A 21,393-nucleotide genomic window follows, 5' to 3' on the forward strand; every position below is an offset into this window, starting at 1 on the left:
ATTTTACCCTGTATCGTAGGAAAAAATCAAGGAGTCCGAACATCTGACACAAATTCATAAACCTTACTTGAGTACATCCTTAAATGTAAATAACTATGCCTCTCTATTTTTAGGTCAGACAGGGTTATGATCAATATCAAAGACGCCGAAAAGCCAATCGATCAAACATTATAGTGTCTAAGGATACTTCTAATTATGTGAGTATAAAGATATCAAGATTAAGAAAGAATAACATAGTTCGGTCATATCTAAAACAATTTAAAATGAAATTAAAAATGCAATAATATGAAGAAAAAAAAGTGACAGGTTGACTAATAACACGTCAAACTAAATATTCAAACGAACATACTTACCATATTCTCAGTGCATATAAAATATTGTTATAATTGTTTAATTTATCAACATGAAGCACAACGATATTGTTCTGATTATTATATTTTCCTACTTTTATGTCCAGTACAAGGACCTTGAAGTACTGAATTTTATACAAGAAATAAGTCTTTGCTTGTGAGTTTAATATGAATATTAGATGATGATAAATACACTAAGCCTTATGAAACATGCAAAACATGTTTGCGAACGTAGTTACTTGTGCTGTTTGTATCATTTCGCATCGTAGAGACGTTATTGGCACTCCTCAGGATCTTGGTGCACTTACTTAGGCATTTCTTTGAGTATATGTGTATGTTAGTTTGAATACAGTTACCCATTATACATGTATATGTAATTGGGCTTCACAAATGACAAGTGATAGTTACAGTTGATTTTTGCAAAGCGCCTTTTTTTTTAGGTATTTTAAGGAGAAATACTCATTTCGCCTTCAAAGTTTGCATTGATTTCAATTGCCATGCTAACATTAGAAATAGAAATTGAAAATATGAATCTTTCACTATCTTTCAAAATACTGCATGTACAATTGAGCTATTTATACATGTTTGTGAGGTGTCTGAGGACAATATTTTCCCCTGACACATGTCTCAAATATTTTTTTCATTCAAACATTGATAATGCGTAAACAAAATTGGATAGTGTTTGTTATAATATTTTCCATTTTTTGTGTAAGACTTACAGTTAAATGGCATCATCATTCAACTTTTGTCGCTTCTTGTCAAATAGGATACTGCAAAAAAGACAACAGCGGAACAGCAACGGTATATCTGCAAAGAGGAAAGATTAGAAGAACAAAACAACGTACAGAAGTACATCTGAAAGCTAATATGTCACAGTGCATTAAAATCATGTTATGTAAAAAGGGTAAAATTGATCAATTTTTTGATCCACAAGCAGCCAAAATTCTAAAATAAAGTTCGGATAGGCTGAAACCTTCTTCGCCAACCGACACAACACATCAAAGAGAAATACATGCAAAAAGACCACGGACTGGAATATAGTTCAATACAAAACATAATAAACCTATATTAGCTTGTAAATAATGCTGATTTTTTATTATATAATATATATCCTTAATTAAATTAAAGTTATTTTAGTCGTCAGAAAAAATAAATAAAAAATATGTCAGTTTGTGATGCTATATTCAAAGATGGTGTACATTTTGAAAGACTATGTACAAATCTTATAAAAACAATGTTTATAATAATGAAAAGATGTAAAATTCTATACTCAACTTACATACTGATAATTGTTTTTATATCAGGTATATCAATAACTAATATAAGTGTGTATGCTAATTTTTATGAGAGAAAAGAAACATTATTAGTTGAGAAAAACATCCTAAGGATATACGAACGTTTACGTTCTAAATATACCGTAGATACAGTTGCATCTAAACAACTAGTAATGTATTTTCAAGACCAACGAAATGCTGTATGTGTTATCCGAAATGTCAAAATGTTTTCGTAAACAAAAAGCACGTGAAAAGACTAGTGTCAAAAAATAGGTGTATCGCAACGCCACCTACATATGCATTTGACCCTCATTTATCAAAACCAAAATGTCCACTACACATAAACGTGAACTATATACATCTTCTATTATATCGTATAAAACAACGTGATAAAAGTAACAAAGCGATTCATTCAAGTACAGAATCACACAGCACAAGAATAATACTCAGCAAATGCAGAGTTCGTACAATAAATTGATATGCGTGTAGTCGTTATAGTGGTAAAAGAAAACGGGTTTAAACACTTGTTCAATTAAATAACACTTACCTGTACGATATGATATATGTATGAGAAAAATATATTATGAATGTAAAATTATACTTACAACAGAAACAACATATCCATAACGACACAGTTTCCATATATTTTAATCCAAATATACATATTGATGATACACTGTTTGGTCTTGTATCGGTATAAAATGTTTACTTTTTTAAAGGTCAGGGTCATTTTTACCAGTAGATGTCTATTTTTTGGAACAGGGAGAAACCTTAAAAAAAGATGTATTTTAACCTGTGCAAGAAATGTGAACACAATAGATAAACCAGATAAACCGATAGAACTAAGCATAATTTATGAAATGTTCCATATAAATATAAAATGGGAATTAGTGAATTATGTAAATAATAATATATATATAATGTATTATATATTGTGTAAAATAACTACAATTTGTATATATGAAAATGATTAAAATGCTACATGTATGTTCACTAAACTGTCAAGGTCTTGTGAAAAAAGAAGAAAGACAAAGGTTTTATGAATGGTGTAAACAGCAAACGTGCAGTAAACTTTACGCACAAGAAACTCACGTTGTCAAAGTAATGCCAATACTATAGAAAAAGAGTTTGATGGGAAAACATACCACAGTCTAGGTAGTTCAAATTCTAAAGGGGTATCAATTTTTATTAACAAAAGATTAAATTATTCTATCATAAATAGTTTCGAAGATAAAGAAGGCAAATTTGTTTTACTTAATATAGAAATTGATAACAATATTTTTACATTAGTAAATCTGTATGCTCCTAATATAGAAAGACATAGAAATGCCTACTATAAAAAAAAAGTACACAATATAATAGAAGCATACTGTCTTGGAATTTTAATAATTGGCGGTGATATGAATTAAACACTAATAGATAAGGACAGAAAAGGTAAAACGATAGATAGCAAAAAATAGAAAACCAGTTAATACATGTAGCTTGAAAAATATGATAAAAAGCCATAAACTAATATATTGAAGAGTATTAAATCCTACAATAAACCAATTAACATGGAAAAGAAATATTGCAAGTAGAATAGATTATCTTTTAATTAATTCTGACATTTTTTGTTAAATATAAACAAGAAATTAAAGTAGCCTTTAAAATAATAGAGATATTTGGTTCTTTATCTGATTTTAAACTGAATAGAGATAAAACAGAAGGTAGTTGGCTAGGAAATCGGAAAAGTAGTAGAGATAAATAAGACGTTATAAACTGGTCAACAAAGCCAATAAAATGCTTAGGAGTATACTTTTGACATAACAAGATTGAATGTGAAATGTGAAAAACTAAACTTAGAAAAACAGTTAACTAAATCAGAAAAAAAATATCAAAGATTGGTCTAAAAGACAACTTACTATCTTCGGCGGAAAAACGGTTGTAAAGTCTTTAATAGTTTCAAACTTAACCTTCTTAGCATCAGTAATCAATATTAATAAAGACTACATATAAAAATTTAAAAAAATAATATTTAACTTTATCTGGGACAATAACACGAATAAAAGAGAAAAGGTTAAAAGATCTGTCGTTTGTATAAATTATGCTAACGGAGAATTGGAGATTGATATAGATAACTATATGGAATCCTTAAACATAAATTGGATTAAAAGACTAGTTAACAATAATGATATGTTACCGAACTGGAAAGTTATTCCTCAATATTTTGATAAACTAAGAAAATATTTCTCAAAAGTTGATTTTAAAAAAACTATCATCTCATTGCAATTAGTTCTCAGAATATGCAAAATGAAAAAAGGCAATACCAAAACAATGGTTAAATTCACTTAAGAATGAAAAATCAAAGCGAACAAAAGTTAACGTTTACAATAAAATTAGAAATAGTATGTAAAAACCATACAAAGTATGAGTAACAAAAAGTAACAACAAAAGATTTATATAATATACTCATACAATCTAACATAGAAACACCAATAGGTTTTGTAAAGTGGAAAAATATTTTGCAAGATATTAATTTGAAAATAAAACACAATTTAATGTTTGTATTTAAATACTTAAAAGATAACAAATTGAAAATATTTAGTTGGAAATTGTTACACTGGAAACTAGCCGGGAAAAAAATATTAGAAACGTGGAAAATAGCTGATACGTGTACTCCTTTATATTCTCTTAATGTGTTCTTTTTTTTATGTATGCATTTCTGTCAAGAGTAAACCACTGCAAAGCAATGAAACAAGAAGTAAGCTTTATGCTACAGCAAATTGCCTGCTTCCGAATGTGGGATTTTCTCGCTGTGTTGAAGACCCATTGGACGGTTTTTTGCTCTTTGGTCGGGTTGTTATATCTTTGGCGCATTTCCTGTTTCCATTCTCAATTTTATATTTGAAAACAAATTCATTGGTTGTGAATCAAAGAATAATTCATATTTGAGCGAAATTGTTATATTGCTAAGCTAATCATAAACACTATTTGTACTTGTATTAAAATCAAACCAATAATTGTACTCTTAAGAAACAGGCGAAAAGTTCTTGAAACCTCTATATCTTTCTTTCGCTAAGTGACGGTATTTCAAGTACGGCGTTCATATACTGTTGTGTGATTTTGTGAAATTGTCAATTCCAATGTTGTAGCAACGCAACTGCCTTTTCGTAGTTTGTGTTTGTCAGTGCAAAGCCATTTACGGTTTTGAAAATTTCATCATGTAACAATGACTTCAAGTAATTGAACCTCGGGTTGTTGTTGAGTTTGTTGCTGACATCCCTGGTTTTGAGGCGATATCTGTTGCTCAGTCTAAAGTTTTGTATGTTGTGTTATGAAGGATGTTGTTTATCATTTCGTCGTTTTTTGTAATCAGAAAAATAAAATCAGTGCTTTAGTTGGTTCACGAGTTTAAAATTTCCTTTGACATATTCCACCTTTCTTTATTTTGGATGACTGTGGATAATTACATTGTACCATGTCTGTATAGCACGAGACGTTCGACGTTCGATGTTTTGTTCCTTCTGGAGTTGCGATTCCCAAGGTTTTGATTCTCCCTTGAATTTTATTGATTTATAATAAATGAACATCGATATCACGTAAATAACTGTTACTAGTACTGAGAATATGCTGCTGTAACATGATCTATTAGAATCGAAATAATTTACGGAAGCCATAGATTGTTGTAAATTTACACATGTCCTGGGTCGTGATATTCGTTAATTTTATCATAAATATATTGATGATGTTCTATCATTGAATAGCCCATACTTCAGCCAATACTGACATCTCATATATCCCAGTGAACTTGAAATTAGGGATACTACTGATACTAGAAGGACTACTTCATACCTTGATCTTTTCCTCAATATTGACGTAGATGGACGACTTCACACGAAAATCTATGACAAACGGGACGATTTCAACTTCCCAATTATCAATTTCCCATTTCTCAGCAGTAACATACCATCTGCCCCTTCGTATGGTGTTTACATATTACAATTGATACGTTATTCACGTGCTTGTTCACACTATACGGACTTCATATACAGGAGTGTGTTACTTACGCAGAAACTTCTCCAACAAAGTTATGAGGAGGACAGATTAAAATTGACACTCCGTAAATTTTATGGACACCATCACGAATTGATGGATCCATACGATGTGTGTTTAACCAAACTAGCTAAGGACATTTTTACCACATGGTAGATTGTGGTGTGTCATTATGTCGTCTAATCTTTTAATTACCAAACGTGACTTATTCCCGATTGTGACTGTTTTGCTGAGTGTGAATTCGCATTACTATAAGACATGTTACGGTACTTGTCTATCCCAAACTCATGTTTTTAGTTTAAATGTTTAATGTTATATTTGTAATTCTCATCGGATTTTGTCAAATGTGTTGACGTCGTTTCTATTATATTTATGTGTTATGGAAACAGAAATAAATCACCGCCGTCATGTATTAGATTTAATTTTGGTCAACATAATCTGTACAATAATTTACGTTTGAAGTTGGATTCATAACAAACTGCACATATATATATATTATAGTTAATTGCTATTAATAAGTATTGCAATATGCATTGTGTTTAAATGCTATATCAGTATTTAGTTCTATTTTAATCTTTAATCAATCCTAATTCTATCTTACTTTTGAGATATAGTTTTTCATATGTAACGTAATTTTTCTGCTGTTTCAGAAATTTCATATATTCAAATTTTTAATGCCTTTTCACCATCGTATGTGACGTAATCTTTAATGCCTTTTCACTGTCGTATGTGACGTCATTTTCATAATTTACTGCGTTGAGGCCTTGACTGAGTCGGGTGTGTCTATTCTGTGTTGGTCATTCATTATGTATTCGTGTTTGTTTTATGTAATAAGTTAATACTTCAGTTTCATTATGTATATCTGTTATATTCATTCGATAAAATTTACTGTTTGCAATAGCATTAATTGTTCTAAATAATTAGGATGTTCTTATCCCAAGCATCCAAACTTAGCCGTATTTGACACAACCTTTTTCAACTTTTGATCTTCAGTGCTGTACAAATTTGTACTTTTTTTCGCTTTCGATCTTTTATATCTGGGCGTCACTGGTGAGTCTTGTGTGGACAACAATTGCCACTCTTAAATCGCCAAGATTTTGCAAAGGTGGGTCTCTGCGATTGAGATTTCTGCCAATGCCATCCAAGACATTTTCGATAGAATTCATGTCTGGAGTCATGGAAGGCCAAAATATAGTGTCAATGGTTTCTTGCTCTTTGTACTCGGTTACAATCCTTGCCTTGTCAGGTCTATCGTTGTCGTCCATGTACATGGGTCTTAACGCAAGTGGGTGATTATCAAAATGTGGGACTACAATGTTTTTAAGCACCAAATTCCTGTATGTCTGTCCGTTCATGTTACCCAGCTAACAACGATATGAGAAGCAACCCCATACTGTAACACCACCAGTACCGACTGCAGTCGTTAGGCTAATGTTGTTTTGGTCATAGGCAGTTTTATTTCCCCGCCAAACTTGTATTCTACCGTCTACTGGTCGTAACAGAAACCGACTCTCATCTGACCAATGATTTTTTTACCAGCTTATCATGTCGATGGTCATTAGCCCATTGAAACCTGGTTATACGGTGCCTGGTTGTTAGGGCAGGTCTCTTAACAACACGACGTGCTCTTATGTTGCCTCTATGAAGTCGACGGACAAATGTTATAACACTAACAAGACCACCTGGAGGCCAGTGGTGTCTAAGCTGCGGGGCAGGAGTAAATGGGTTGGCTTTAGCACGAAGAATAAGCAGTCTGTCATCACGACGGGTATTTAAATGGGGTCTTCCGGGCCTTGGTCTATCATTTACGGTTTCTGTCTCAACATGACGTTTTTAAAGTCTGACAACGACGGTGTGCTTAAAATGAAATGGTTACCTATGCTCCTAGTGCTCCTACCGGTATTTGACATGTCAAATGCTTGTTAACGTTCAGTCACAGATAACTTACGCCTTGCCACATTACACAATGACTTGATGAAGGTCAAATTTCACCTGTACGCTGGACAGTAGGAAGATGATTTAAAGGTATCGAAACAGTGTATTTGAAAAAGTTGAGATGACCTTTAATTAAAAGTTGCTTGACGGGTTTATCGGATTTCAATCTTTTTGGTCGTAATGAATTTTCTTAGTGTGTGTTAAAGGCAATTCATAACACCAAACATTTATAACTTTTTCGCAATAGTTAAAAAAATATTGCCAGTTATATTTAGGTGGTGCTTAACTTTTGGCGGACTGTATATATAAAGTCGTGGGTATTGCAAACCTCAATGTAACTTAAGAACATCTGTCATTTGTATAATGTGAAATTTAAGACCTGATCTTTGCAAACTTAAAACAATACTTGAAATTAAAATTGATTAACTCGTTCCAAAAAGGACATGTTTGTGCATACACTCTTCAAAATATACTAGGCCTTTAGTTTTCTCGTCGGTATTGTTTTACTTTGTCATTTCGGGGCTTTTTATAGCTGACTATGCGGGATGAGCTTTGCCAATTATATTGAAGGTCGTACGGTGGTTTATAGTTCTTAATTTCTGTGTAATTTCGTTTCTTGTGAAGAGTTATCTCTTTGGCAATCATTCCATATCTTCTTTTTTTTTTATATACACAGTAACATGATCCATAAGAAAACGGTTGATGACATAGCATGTCCTATTTATTAGAACAATGTATCCATATCGAAAAAATATAAACGTCGCAGTTTTAAACCTTTGGTCTAACAAATCACTTCTTATGTAGATGTTCCATTGGTAAGTTTCGATCGATATCTTTGTAGGTAACGATTCCTATTCTGTAATTTTAAAATAAAATAAATCACTGTAAATGCATTCATATTAAAGTAATTGAATGTTTATTTTGGCTTATAGTTTTGTACGCAATATGGCATGTCGAGAACACGAAATTGAAGTGTAAAGTCCCAATTTAGATTCTACTAAGCACACACTTTATCTCCAAAATTATTAAGTTCGGAACTTTTTAGTACGTTATAGACAATATATCAGTATATGAATAAGCACTATCATTCAGATGAGCACTTATGTTTTGTTATAACTTTTTTAAGGGCAACACCTCAAAAAAAAATATAAACGATTTATCCCTGAGAGTAAGCAAACCATTTTATACATGTTTGCATTTCTTTAAAATGCTTAACTAATATATATCATCATTTATTGAATTTCGAAATATTTCAAATTATTTTTATCATGTCTATATCAAATCCAAGAAATGTAGTTTCAATGAATTTAAGAAAACCAAAATAAGATAATATCATCAGACGTTTATAAAGATTACGGAAAGTCTAAATTTGAAATTCAAATGCTATATTTACATGATTTAAGACCAAAGATTGTCATATCTTTGAGAGAGTACAGGCATTTCTGATAAAATGGTTGGTTGAACCTGATGCGTAGTTGTGTTGAAGTCAGTGTCGATGTACAAATGCTATATTTGTTAAGAACTTAAAATCTATCTGTTACATACTACATGTACTAGGAGCATACATAAATAAAGTTTTCTTTGAAAAAAATAACAGAGTATAACAGACTTTATATAGAGATTTCATTGATTAATGATTAAGGTTGTGCATAAGCATGACAATGATACTTTACTATTACGACAGGCTTCGAATTATAATTTCACATATGCTATCCGAACTTCTTCCTTAGATATAGGAAGATTTGGTGTGAGTGCCAATGAGACAACTCTCCATCCAAAAAACAATTTATAAAAGTAAACCATGTTTGGATCATCAGAAACACGCGTTCGTTCTTTGATTCGAGCGACTAGTTTTGAGAAATCGCAGAACAATTTGATACGCAATGTTCTTGTCTTTCTACATGTATCTTGTTGACTGACCTATTTTCTTTCTCTCTCGTTCATTCTCACTATGTCATTGGTTCATTTTCCCGCCTTCTCGAATCCAATATTATTTTCTCTCATTCACCTACTCCACTCTCGTTCTTAGTCAACTATAATTTACCCATTCACTCACACGTTTCGTCATTCACCCACTCATGATTTTTTTCAACTACAGTCGATTCCACCCACCTCTCGTTCACTCCATCACTCCACTAACCCATTTCAATCTTATCCAATGATCCACACTCTCATCCACTCTCATTCAATACCATATTTTTGTTCACTCACTCAGAAATTCTCACTCATTCACTCAATGTTGTTCAATCACTCACTCACTCGCTCTCGTTTACTCATTCAAGCTCTACCCTACTCACACTCACACTCAAAAGGCAACAGTAGTATACTGCTCTTCAATAGTCGAACAACTATTAAGCAAAATTAAATCCGGGTCACAAACCAGACCCGAGGGAAACACATCAACTATAAGAGGAAAACTAAACCAATCTCCCATTCTTTTTCACTAACCCTCTTTGATTCACTCACTCACATACGCCCGTGATCTAGTAAATTCTCTGATAATTCTACATTTCTAAAGTATTTCACAGACTCTTATTGCCTGCGATAATATTGGGGAGATGGGCTATTGAAAGGCCACCAATAGTATCATTATACTACGAATTATTGCGACAACATATCTCTATCAGCGTGTGGGATTAATGCAGTTTAAGGATATAATTCGTAATAATTCAGTCTTTCTGAAATGTTATTGTATAAAGTGCAACTTTGCTGTAAGCCGTCTAATGTTCACGCGCAATTAATAATAATTATTCGACTTTCCTCAATCGAATATTCTGCGAGTGTAAAACGTTGCGATTTGCCAAAAATGAAACCTTTCATATAAGAGTATAATAGCATTACAAAGTTGTTAACATTGATTGTTGTAGAATGTCTAACAGTTTATAAAACATAAATGCAATGATCAACCATATCGTGGTATACTCTTTCAAAATGCTGGTCGAACATCGATCAATTTGCTTCCAAAAGTAACTAGAATTGCTTATCAATTTCAACACCACTTGACTGTGTAATTTTCGAATAGAACGTTTCCAGTTCTAATTTACGTCTACCACCTTTCTTATTTTATTGCCTATTATACTATTAACTAAATAATATGACATGTCACACACTTAAAAATGATCCAATTATTATTCATATTATATACAAAATGCACTTATTCATTAACTTCCGTAACCGAATAATACATCCTTTTATGTAGGCGAGGCGTATAATGTTATTCACATGTATTAATAGTACATGTTCTAATAACTTTATTACGGTGGATGGATAAATCTTTAACCTGTATATTTACATAATGTTTAGGTTGGGATTATTTCTGATATTAAATGGAAATAGACTGTCAGGTAAGCCGTTCAATATCTGGCCCAACTTGATGAAAAGGTATCTTCCAGACCGAATTTTTAATGTTAATGACTCATTGGTTTTAACCAGGAAATATATATCACTTTCAGCTTTTTGCTTATCGGTTATTAACAATTACAAAATGGAATTGGCATCACAATAGCATGAATTAAACTTAAAATCAAACTTATAGCATCTATTAAACGTACGAACAAGGTTAAAACATATGTAACAATAGATCACAGAAGAGGAACATTTTAAGTACAAAACGACAGTTGTTTCTGTCTTTTTAGCGAATGCTTATTGAATATATTTAAGTTTTAATTGTGTGCAGTATATACTTGTATTCAGTTAAATCATATTGTCAATTTTAACGGAACTTGTTATAATATATGAAACGTAGACACATGATGAAGAATGTACTACGTTTCATTAATCTGTAAACTTATTTCCTGTGATTGACGTACAAAAGGACACGAAACAAGTATACCAAATATATTTCTGTAAAAATTGTCCATGCATTTAAATTTTGTATGGAAATAATGCCCTATATATAATAAGGTAGCAACAGAAAATGTCACTTTTATTGAGTGATGATTGTTTAACGCCGCATCAACTAAAAAAGACTATGGCGAGAAAATTATTCTTCTTTCTATCCAAAAACACTATGCATTACAAATTGAAAACGGATTACCTTTAATTGATTTATATATTTTAAGTATAGTTCATTTTAAAGTTTTGAACATACATAACTGCAATGGATGTTTTAAATAACTTTAACATGTCAACAGGAAGACATAACAAAATCGGTCGTGTTGATATAGATCATGTCTATCTTTAGCTGTAATATATACATGTACACCTACATAAAAAATTGTATGTCGCAAGGTAATGTTGTCATTCTTTCCTTACGTGGTGTTGGTGTAGACCGGTAATAAAAATATTACAAACATAATGCGATAACAAAGACATTTAGAATTGACTTAAATAGCACAGAATAAGCCATGCGTGCGTGAAAGGATAATATATGAGATATTTTGCTGATACATATAATGATAAAATACCACGCAAGCTAAGGCTTCGTTGTTCAAGCCATTAGTTCAGAAGAGTACAATGCAGTTTCTTCTCTACCAGAACAAATGTGTTGCTGCCGTGAAATAGTTTTTACCCAAGTTTTTGTTTATGCAATCTTTAGTATGGAAACTACTCCACATTCTCTGTACGGAGATAATCGATATAATCCGACACTATTTGCACAATACATTCTTTTGATCGAAAGTGATGTGAAGTTTTATCGAAACATTAATGTCTTTTTTTTCACATTTATAAAAATATTTTTACTTGAAATGCTTGTAATATGTTTTTGGGGAAAGAGCATCTGAATTGTACCGATATTGTTTTTATAATTTATTCTAATTTGTCCAATTTGTTATTTAAGCGATGTCGTGATCTACAATGTACTTCTCTACATATTTCTTACATTTCATTAGTTCTAAATTTTACATTTTATTTGTTCAGATGCCACTTGTTCTTTGCCAACAGACCTAAAGAATGCTGTTTGGGAATATAACTACACAAAAGTATCAGACAATTCAGAGCATTCAAATACTCTCAACATCGGAACTACAACGATACAAAATTCCATCAGATTAGATGCTTATGGGACAACAATGGACGATTGGACTTGCATTAATAGTTTAAACATCTCTCACACACAGACAACTGCAGTTTTCCAAGTACGAATTATCTCAGGATTTATTTGAAGATTTTTGTATTGTTCATTGTAAATATTAAAGAGATTACCACCTTACATCAGTGAGACAGTAGCAAAACAACAAAAATAAGCAAAACAAAAAAAATAAGCAAAACACAAAAAAATAAGCAAAACAAATGTATCAAACTGAAAAGCTGTTCGTATAACGATTAATAGGATTTGTTATGTTACGTGTACCTTAGAGCGAATGTGAACAACACATACTTAGCTGTATAGGGGACATAGCTACTTTTATTTTACATCCGTATTTTTTTTCTATATAAAAAAAGAATGAAATGCTTGTGCTATTTCATTCCACACACTATTTGCCAGTTAATAGTTTTAAAGACTATTTTCCCGGTCAATAGTGTAATAAACATATGTCCCGTACTTTTTCATACTGATCATTCATATAAAAACACAGGAGGATGTTAAACAAATCTTAGGAGACAAACAATACTATATATGCATTCTTTTCAAAGTTTAATGAATGTGTTAAGCTTTATAGGAAAGCCGAAAAATTAAACTATTTAGGCAAATGTAGGTCACTCAAAAATGCGTGAATACATATTTTGACAATACAAAACATCTGAAATACATATAAGTACATTTCAGTATTCAACGGTCAAATATTTCTTATAATTTGAAATTACGACGGCAAACACATACAGACTATATCGTTTTACGATATTTCAAAGTTTAACGTTCCAAGTGCACAAATCACAGCGGAATAGTTAATAACGTCATTGCTGTCCAATAAAAGATAAGGAACGCTCAAAGACGAATATGCAAAAGCCAAGGATGTATAAGAACCGACATGATTTGAAACCTATATAAATGACACTAAAATATGCCTTTAGTGTTGACAGTATAAATTGAGTAACTAAGAATTGACATTTTTTAAGTGATACATATTTATACAGTGATACTTTTTAAAGTGTAATTATCTGACATTTTTCATGTTTCATTCTTATATACATGTAGTATTAATTCTATGTTTATAGCTCACACGATTGCAAATAATCTTTCCAGTAACAAAGAAATATGCAGTTGGTATCATGATGTTTTTGTTTGTAGTCTTGCGTATTTTTTACTCAGACAAATAGCCTGAGTGGATTCATATTGTCGTAGTATGACGATAACACAATTAGAATTGTAACTCTGCATGAAACGAAGTTTGCCAAAAAAACAAAAACACCAATTAAGTAGTTTCTAGTCAAGAAGGGTCAATCTCTCCCTAAAATAAATACTGAAGATATTTTTTTTCTCGCATTTACGATACAATAGCAAACGCAGAGGCATGTTGGATTTTTTGCAAGTATCCAACTGTCCTCCTACGTGACACTGAATAGATAATAACAAATGACGGAAATAGAAAAATAGTTTCCTGAAATACAAGATTTGGAAATTGGTTAAAATAGAGAAAAAAATTACAGAATAAGGATTTGAAGAGCCATGCTCTCTTTCATCGGTTAGTACAAAGAACAAATTGTGCAAATAAAATGTTCAAAAACAGAAATTTCAAATAAAAAAAAATAATATCAAAATCACTCAGGAACTTATTTTATTATCAATCGTGAGGGTAAAAGGGAAATAAAATCTAAAAATATTAGAAATAGCATTCATGTACTATTATGTTTGACTGTCAACTATATTTGCGAATTTCTTTCCTACATGTATAGTTTTTATGGTATGTTTCAGAAGCGACACAAGCTTTACCAGTGGTCCTAGGAGTGGTAACAGACGGATATATCTTTGTATGAAACTAACAAAAGTTAGCAACGATTTATATTACTTTTATCTTTTGTCAGGTATGTGATTTCACTTCTTAATACTAAAGAACAGTGAATAGACAACATTAACACAAATCAGCAAAAGACGATTAATTGTAAAAGGCAAATGAGTGTAAATGCTACGACAAGTATTTATTGAAACACAAACACAAAAAACAAAACACACATATGTATTTCTAATTATGTAACAACTCTACGGCATACATTCACCATCGTATAATCATAGAGGGCTAACACTGCATATTACTATTTTGTTTTTGTGAAAAGCATAGCATATCAAATACAAACAATCAAAATCAAAGGTATCATGACAGTTTAAACATTATTATAACCTTTAAAAATTAGGGAGTCCAATTGAGAGAGCGGGTCTATAAAGTCTTTTTTCTTGTTTTCTATTTAAGATATTTCAAACGAAGTCACTCCGAATGAGAGAGTGTTTGTGTCAGAAGAAGGAAACGCACCAACAGATGATGCCCCGATGTGTAGAACGTTTTGTCAATACACAGGATCACCAAAAATTCGCACATTAAGAAGACAAGGTATTAAAACTATATTTAAGAATTGAATGCTTCTTTTTGTAACTTCATTGGGGTGTAAAAGCGTTGATCGAAGTACATTTTGTATGAAGTGCGGAAGCGCTTCATTCTAAAAATGTGCGCACGGTCAACGCTTTTACAACCCTATGAAGTTATAAAAAGAAGCATTCAATACTTATAATTACATTATTTAGCTATGATCATAAAAACACGAATTTTATATATATTTTTATTTTAATTCACCTGTGCACTTTATTGTGGGACCACGTGTTATCATGAATGAAAAGTTTTATTGAGTGATGCAACTGTGTAAGGAATAACATGTGATGTGCAGTTAGCCAATCAAAATAAAGTATTACAATAAAACATGCATCTAATGTTATTATTCATATATATAATATAAATAAAAGAAGTGGAAGATACAAAGGGGAAAGTCAATGGAAAACTGACAAAACCATGACAAACAAAACAAAAAAAATATTAAACGAAATGACAAACAAATCCACAAAATAATAAATATAAAACTAAACACTGGGCAACTGAATCCCAACAAAAACCGTGGTCGATCTCAGGTTTTCCGGAATGCTAAGCATATATCTAATAGTAGCTTGACTTTAAATATGAATTCCCGTCTATACTAGCAAGGGCATTATCTATTAGTCTGTGTGTTCATCCGTTTTGCATTAATAAAGGTAGTTCAGCATATAGTTGTAGTCCTATTGATTTCATACCCGCTAAAGATTTTAAGTTTAATTACTTGTGTTGAATATTTCAAATTTATCAAGAATAAGAATGGCAACTCATATCAGGAACATGACAGTTCTTTTGCATTCGTTTGATGTATTTGTGTTTTTGATTTTGTCATTTAATAAGGGAGTCTCCATTTTGAATTTTCCTTGGAGTTCGGTATTTTTGTTATTTTACCTTTTGCTGGAATCAGTTGTCAGGTGTTGGTGTTAAAATAAGGTGTGTTGCACTGTCTAGTATTTTCAATATTTAATTCCAGTTGTCCATTTTATGATTTTTTTTTACTATTACTTTCTCCTAAAGCAGTTAATGACAGTTAATGACAGTACTTTTAAAGGAAATGGAATTTCATCTATTGTTTACCATGCAAATGCAGAAAAGGATTTCAAATCTCAAGCGGTCGTTGAAAACTTTTCAGTGTTTCGGCGTATTATTTTGAATAATGTAATAAATATTTCGATTTCAAAATCTCATCTTAAATAAAAACATGTGAATTTAATTATTAGATACATGTGTACATTCCTCATTGAAACAAATACTAGCTGATTCTAAAGCGACATATAGACAAAGATCATTATACAGTATGAATATAGAACAAAGATCATGAAAATCAACTGCCCACGTTTCTTTTGAAGATTATAGCAATATTGTTTACATAAATATATTGATTCGAATTTTGATCATGTGGAAGGACATATTGGATTGTAGCAATCAAAGCTGGATAAACTCAGTATTGTTCTGAGACTTGCAATATCAACTGAGGACTCATATTTGCTTCTTATATAATTGTTTCTTGTTTCAGGAACTAGTGACGAAGTACCTGGTGATGCAGCATTATGTGAACCATGTGACAGCACATGTGAAGTGGGTGTGTATACTTTATGAAAATAAATAAAATGAATAACCTAAATTGTTTGACAGGGAATCGAACACCTGACCGCCGGAATTAGAGACGATTACTGTGCCATTACATCATGTTTTTCTATTTAGTTCAGGTATTTTCATATTTTCTATGTATGATATTGTTATGTTTTTTAAGTGACATTTTCATTTTATAAATTGCTTCTCGGTAGAAAAAATATATTCGTTTGGCAGTTTTATGGTTATTATTGGTTTCTTTGTGAATAAATTTGTTTAGGTTTCCCATTTATCTATCTTCTTTTGCAGGTAGTGTATATTTCATTTTTTATTATATTGGTGCTGTGCATTCATTAGATGAATTCAAACATTTCTAAACTTTATCATGTATATATATATCTATGTTTAAAACGTATGATACTCATGCACAACCCCGATGCTTTATCTAGTATAAAGTACATTATTCAAACATATTTCTAAATATAGAAGAGAGTTAATTGGTGCACGCACCACATTTGTGGGCCGGAAATATGGAGGTTTTTGGTGTAAAAAAAAGTGCAAAGTATTATATAAACAATCTGTATATTAAGATGACTTTAATCCTCAATTGCCAGAACTGGTCCAATCCAATTAGTTATGATAATGCTATCAAATATAACTTAATTGTGCAGTTGATGAAACCGAATATTTTTTAAGTGCAGTTGATGAAATGGAATATCATCTATTTCATTTTACAGACTTGATTTTGAAACTCGTGACTATCAAAGTTGCATCTACTGACAAAATATTTGTATTCCTCATCTCAGATATGGACTTAAACGCAGCCTTTCACCTCATTTACTCATCCATGAATTTTATGTCAAGAAGACATATGTTTTAGGACCCTCGATTCTGACTATTACAGACGCATCTAATGACAAAATATTATTTCTCTACGAGTTGTATCTCAGAAATGGACTCTAAAACAAACTTTAATCAGTCACTCATTTGTGAAATGTAGGTCAAGATTACCTTATTTTTATCAGGACCCCTTGTTTATTCAAGACGCATCTATGAACAAAATCTCAAGAACTATGACTTATACTTCCACAGATAGATAGACTCTAACTTTGTGACGGACAAATGAAACGCTATATCCCTTCCCCAACTTCGTTTAACAAAAAATATACAAATCTTAAAGCAAACAAATGTCAAATTATTCCTCTCATCAAAGGTTGAGAAATCCTAGACATAATGTTTTCATTTCTATTCGGTTTTGATGAAATTTAAAAGTATCAACAAACAGTCATAAAAATAGCAATGGAGCTTTGTATGACATTTAACCATGAATTCTGCTCAAACCGATGCGAAGGGTCAACTTGAACTTACTACCAGTTATGAGAAATATTGATCATCGTTGAATCCCTCATGGTGACTTGAAGATGAAGGACAACAATAAAAACGTGTCATATTTGGGTTTTACCACGTATTGATATTAGTATTGTCTCGTGTACATTTACTTCATATTTTCATTGGGTATACGACAGACTAAAAAACTGCTACATACTACAACTACAAATCAGAAAGCTTCAGACAGTATAGGAAATTATTCTCTTCGTAACAACTGACAAATCTTTGACAAATTGTTTTCATTTCAATCTGTTTTGTTGCAGAAAAACTGAAAGGTATTAACAAACACCAAGTGGATATTTGAGAGGTTTGAAAATCACTTTCAGTTACTGAAACATGTTACCTATAAAAACTCCCGAGATCGCTTACGTTTCTTATGATTATTTTTCTAAATGATGAAAACTGTATATATATTAATCAAAATAGAATATAAAATAACTATTTTGAGAAAAACAAAAATCAAACTACAAATGATTTCCAATGTTCCGACGACGAGTTGTTGTAAGAACTTGGTACCTTGTTTACATTTCTAAAGATAACCTGGTTTAGGAAATCCCCAAATACGGGTCACGCATCCTGTGCATAATGAAACAATGAACATTCATTGTTATAAATATTTAGCATCTTCATCTAAAAATTAATTTAAAATTGTATTTATTTCAATTACCTAAAACCTTTAATTTTCATATACCGCAGAAGAAAAAAAATGCAGCTCCGCAGCCACTCATGTAACAATCTCAAACCCATATCATATAATGGACCGGCTTAGTGCCGGCCCATAATAATACATAATTGAAACATCTGTATCAAAAACGTTACACATAAAAAAAAATGAATAACCCTTAACCAGAGGTGAAATTGACCAAGAACATTTTCACTGTTTAGATTGATGTCGTCGTGCTGAATAATTACATATGAAAGAAATAATTTTGAAGCGGGAAAACCTTACGCCCTCTAAGCTACTTGTGTTGGAAACCCAAAGGAGATTTATTTTCATTCTAATGCAAAGCAAATTTAGACGAATGAAATTACTAAAATGTTATAACCAACATAAGTATCTGCTGAAGTTGTCGATGAAAATGATTCAAATTGCGTTATCTATCGCTTATTGAAAACAAATCGTTTTAAAATAATAAGTTTATATAATAAATTCATTATATGTTTGATAGATTCATGTAGGTGAGATACTTGAATCATGTCTAGGTTACGTCATCAATATCGAAACATCAATTGTCAATATAACATTGGTAAGTGATAAGTCTTTAAAACAAGTGCGGCCTTGGTGGGCGAATCGTCTACATAATTTGTTTACAGTGATTACTATTATGTTAACACCTGCATAAATTATAGGTATATTGATCCAATATCCACCCGTTTATAGTATGGATCACATTTCCGACCTTACATTGATTACGTGCTACGTGTACAATGTTTCGAGTTCTTTCGGAATTATATTCCAGGTAACTCTCTTCAGAGATCGTCCGTTTTATTTTTATTTTCTAAATGTTTGTTTGTTTATTATTTTGTACATTTTATTTATTATTGTACCTTTTATTTATTATTGTTCGTTTTATCAACGTATGGATAACTGGTTTTGGTTTTGGTTATTAGATTTAGTTTAAGATACGTTTCAATATGCATTTTTCATTGTCAACGCACCTTCCTTTGGTTTTAGTGTAACTGTCTAATTAATTTCTATTGGGAGACATTGATTTATTTCAAGTGTTTCTTAACGATTTCCCCAATGTTCCTGTTTCTTTTGAATGCTATTGTAGGTTTTTTATCAAAGAGATTTTTGAACTGAGTGTTGTCTTGAATTAAATGCCAATGTTTTCTAATAATGGTTTGTAAATTTTCCGCATTAGCGTGGTATTGTGTTATGAAAGATATATTATAGTTATCTGTGTTTTTGTTTATGCTTGTTTCTTTGTTTGTTAATTTGTTTAATCTTTCTGTATGGGAAATATTTCTTAATATTTTATTTACAAAAGCGATTTTGTAACCTCTTTGTATTAATTTTTCTGTAAATAAGTTTATTCTTTCATTAAAATTGTCAGGATCAGAGGTATTTCTAAGAATTCGTATTCCTTCACCTTTAATAAAGGATTTAAAACAACTTTTAGCGTGGTTAGAATTTTGGTGTAGATATTGGAATTTTTCAGTTGGTTTTGTGAAACATTTAATATCTAAGATATTTTCTTTTTGAAATCTCTGTCCTTTATACGTTTCTAAGTCTAGAAATTTCAAACTTTGTCTGTCAATTTCATAAGTAAATTGCAGTAGGTTGTGGTTTGTGTTTGCTATTTTGAAAAGAAGTTTAACTTCTTCCGTAGTACCTTGAAATAAAATATATCCATCATCTTTCATACGTTTATGAAATAATATTTTGTTTTTGTGTGGAAAGATGTTTAGAATTTTATTTATATGTTGGTATAAAGCTATATCTGAGATTTGAGGACTTGCTACATGGCCTTGACTCGCTCCTATAATTTGCCTATAACATTTTTTGTTGAAGGTAAATTCGTTATTAAGGAGAATTAAGTTTGTTATTTGTAGTAAATAGTCAAAACTGGGTTTTATTATGTTATATTCTAGGTTTTCATATATCCCCGTAACACTGTTTAGAGCGGCAATAATTTCGCTAAATCTTAGATTTGTGTAAAGGGATGTGATATCATAAGTTACCAGTAAAGTATCAGTTTCTATCTTTGATTTTTCGAGTAGACGTATAAAGCTACCTGTATCAGATATGTATGTAGTTTGTGTTTTAACTATTGGTAATAGGAAGAAATCCAAATACCGCCCGATTCTTTCTAAAGGACCGTTGCATTGTGAAATGATTGGCCTTGCTGGTACTTGTATTTTAATTTCAGTTTGTTGTTTATAAATATCTTTCAGTATTTCGTTATCCAGTTTATGGATTTTAGGCAGAAAGTAGGCAAAGGGTGTTGTTATATATTGGTTTTCGTATTTGATGTATTTAAATGTTATTTCGTCTAAGTAATTGTCCTTGTTCATGTTGTATATAATTTCATTAATTTTATTCATGGTATTTTTTATGTTGATTTCTGGTATTTCAATATAGTGTATTCCGTCGTTTAATTGACGTTCACCCTCATTGGCGTAGTCTTTTTTGTTTTGAACTACTGTTATGTTGTTTTTATCCGCTTTGTGGATAGTAATTGTTTCAATGTGTCGTAAAGTACGTAGACATTGCGTTTCTTCTTTCGTCATGTTTTTGTTTTATTTGGTTTATAATTTGCAAGTTCCATTTTTGTGTGGAATATGTACTGTTCTATAGGATTGTCGCCTATAATAGGAACACTAAATTTAGACTTTTCTTTAAATGGATGATTTGTTTTCGGAATAGTTTTGTATTCATGA

At 31.2% G+C, this 21,393-nt stretch overlaps 2 protein-coding genes across 2 annotated transcripts in view; both read left to right on the forward strand.

Annotated features, from left to right (window-relative positions):
- Window positions 1-12,696, forward strand: part of LOC143043734 (adhesion G protein-coupled receptor B2-like) — a 30,773-nt gene extending 18,077 nt beyond the window's left edge. The window contains exons 14-15 of the mRNA XM_076215917.1: window positions 114-201; window positions 12,452-12,696. Coding sequence (XP_076072032.1) covers window positions 114-201; window positions 12,452-12,696 — 333 coding nt within the window. The remainder of the gene's footprint in view (window positions 1-113; window positions 202-12,451) is intronic.
- LOC143043735 (uncharacterized) overlaps window positions 10,772-21,393 on the forward strand; it is an 89,601-nt gene continuing 78,979 nt past the window's right edge. Inside the window, exons 1-5 of the mRNA XM_076215918.1 lie at window positions 10,772-10,935; window positions 12,452-12,669; window positions 14,388-14,497; window positions 14,881-15,018; window positions 16,565-16,630. Coding sequence (XP_076072033.1) covers window positions 14,446-14,497; window positions 14,881-15,018; window positions 16,565-16,630 — 256 coding nt within the window. The 5' untranslated portion in view covers window positions 10,772-10,935; window positions 12,452-12,669; window positions 14,388-14,445. The remainder of the gene's footprint in view (window positions 10,936-12,451; window positions 12,670-14,387; window positions 14,498-14,880; window positions 15,019-16,564; window positions 16,631-21,393) is intronic.

This window comes from Mytilus galloprovincialis, chromosome 8 (assembly GCF_965363235.1).
Source record: "Mytilus galloprovincialis chromosome 8, xbMytGall1.hap1.1, whole genome shotgun sequence".
Lineage (NCBI taxonomy): Eukaryota > Metazoa > Mollusca > Bivalvia > Mytilida > Mytilidae > Mytilus > Mytilus galloprovincialis.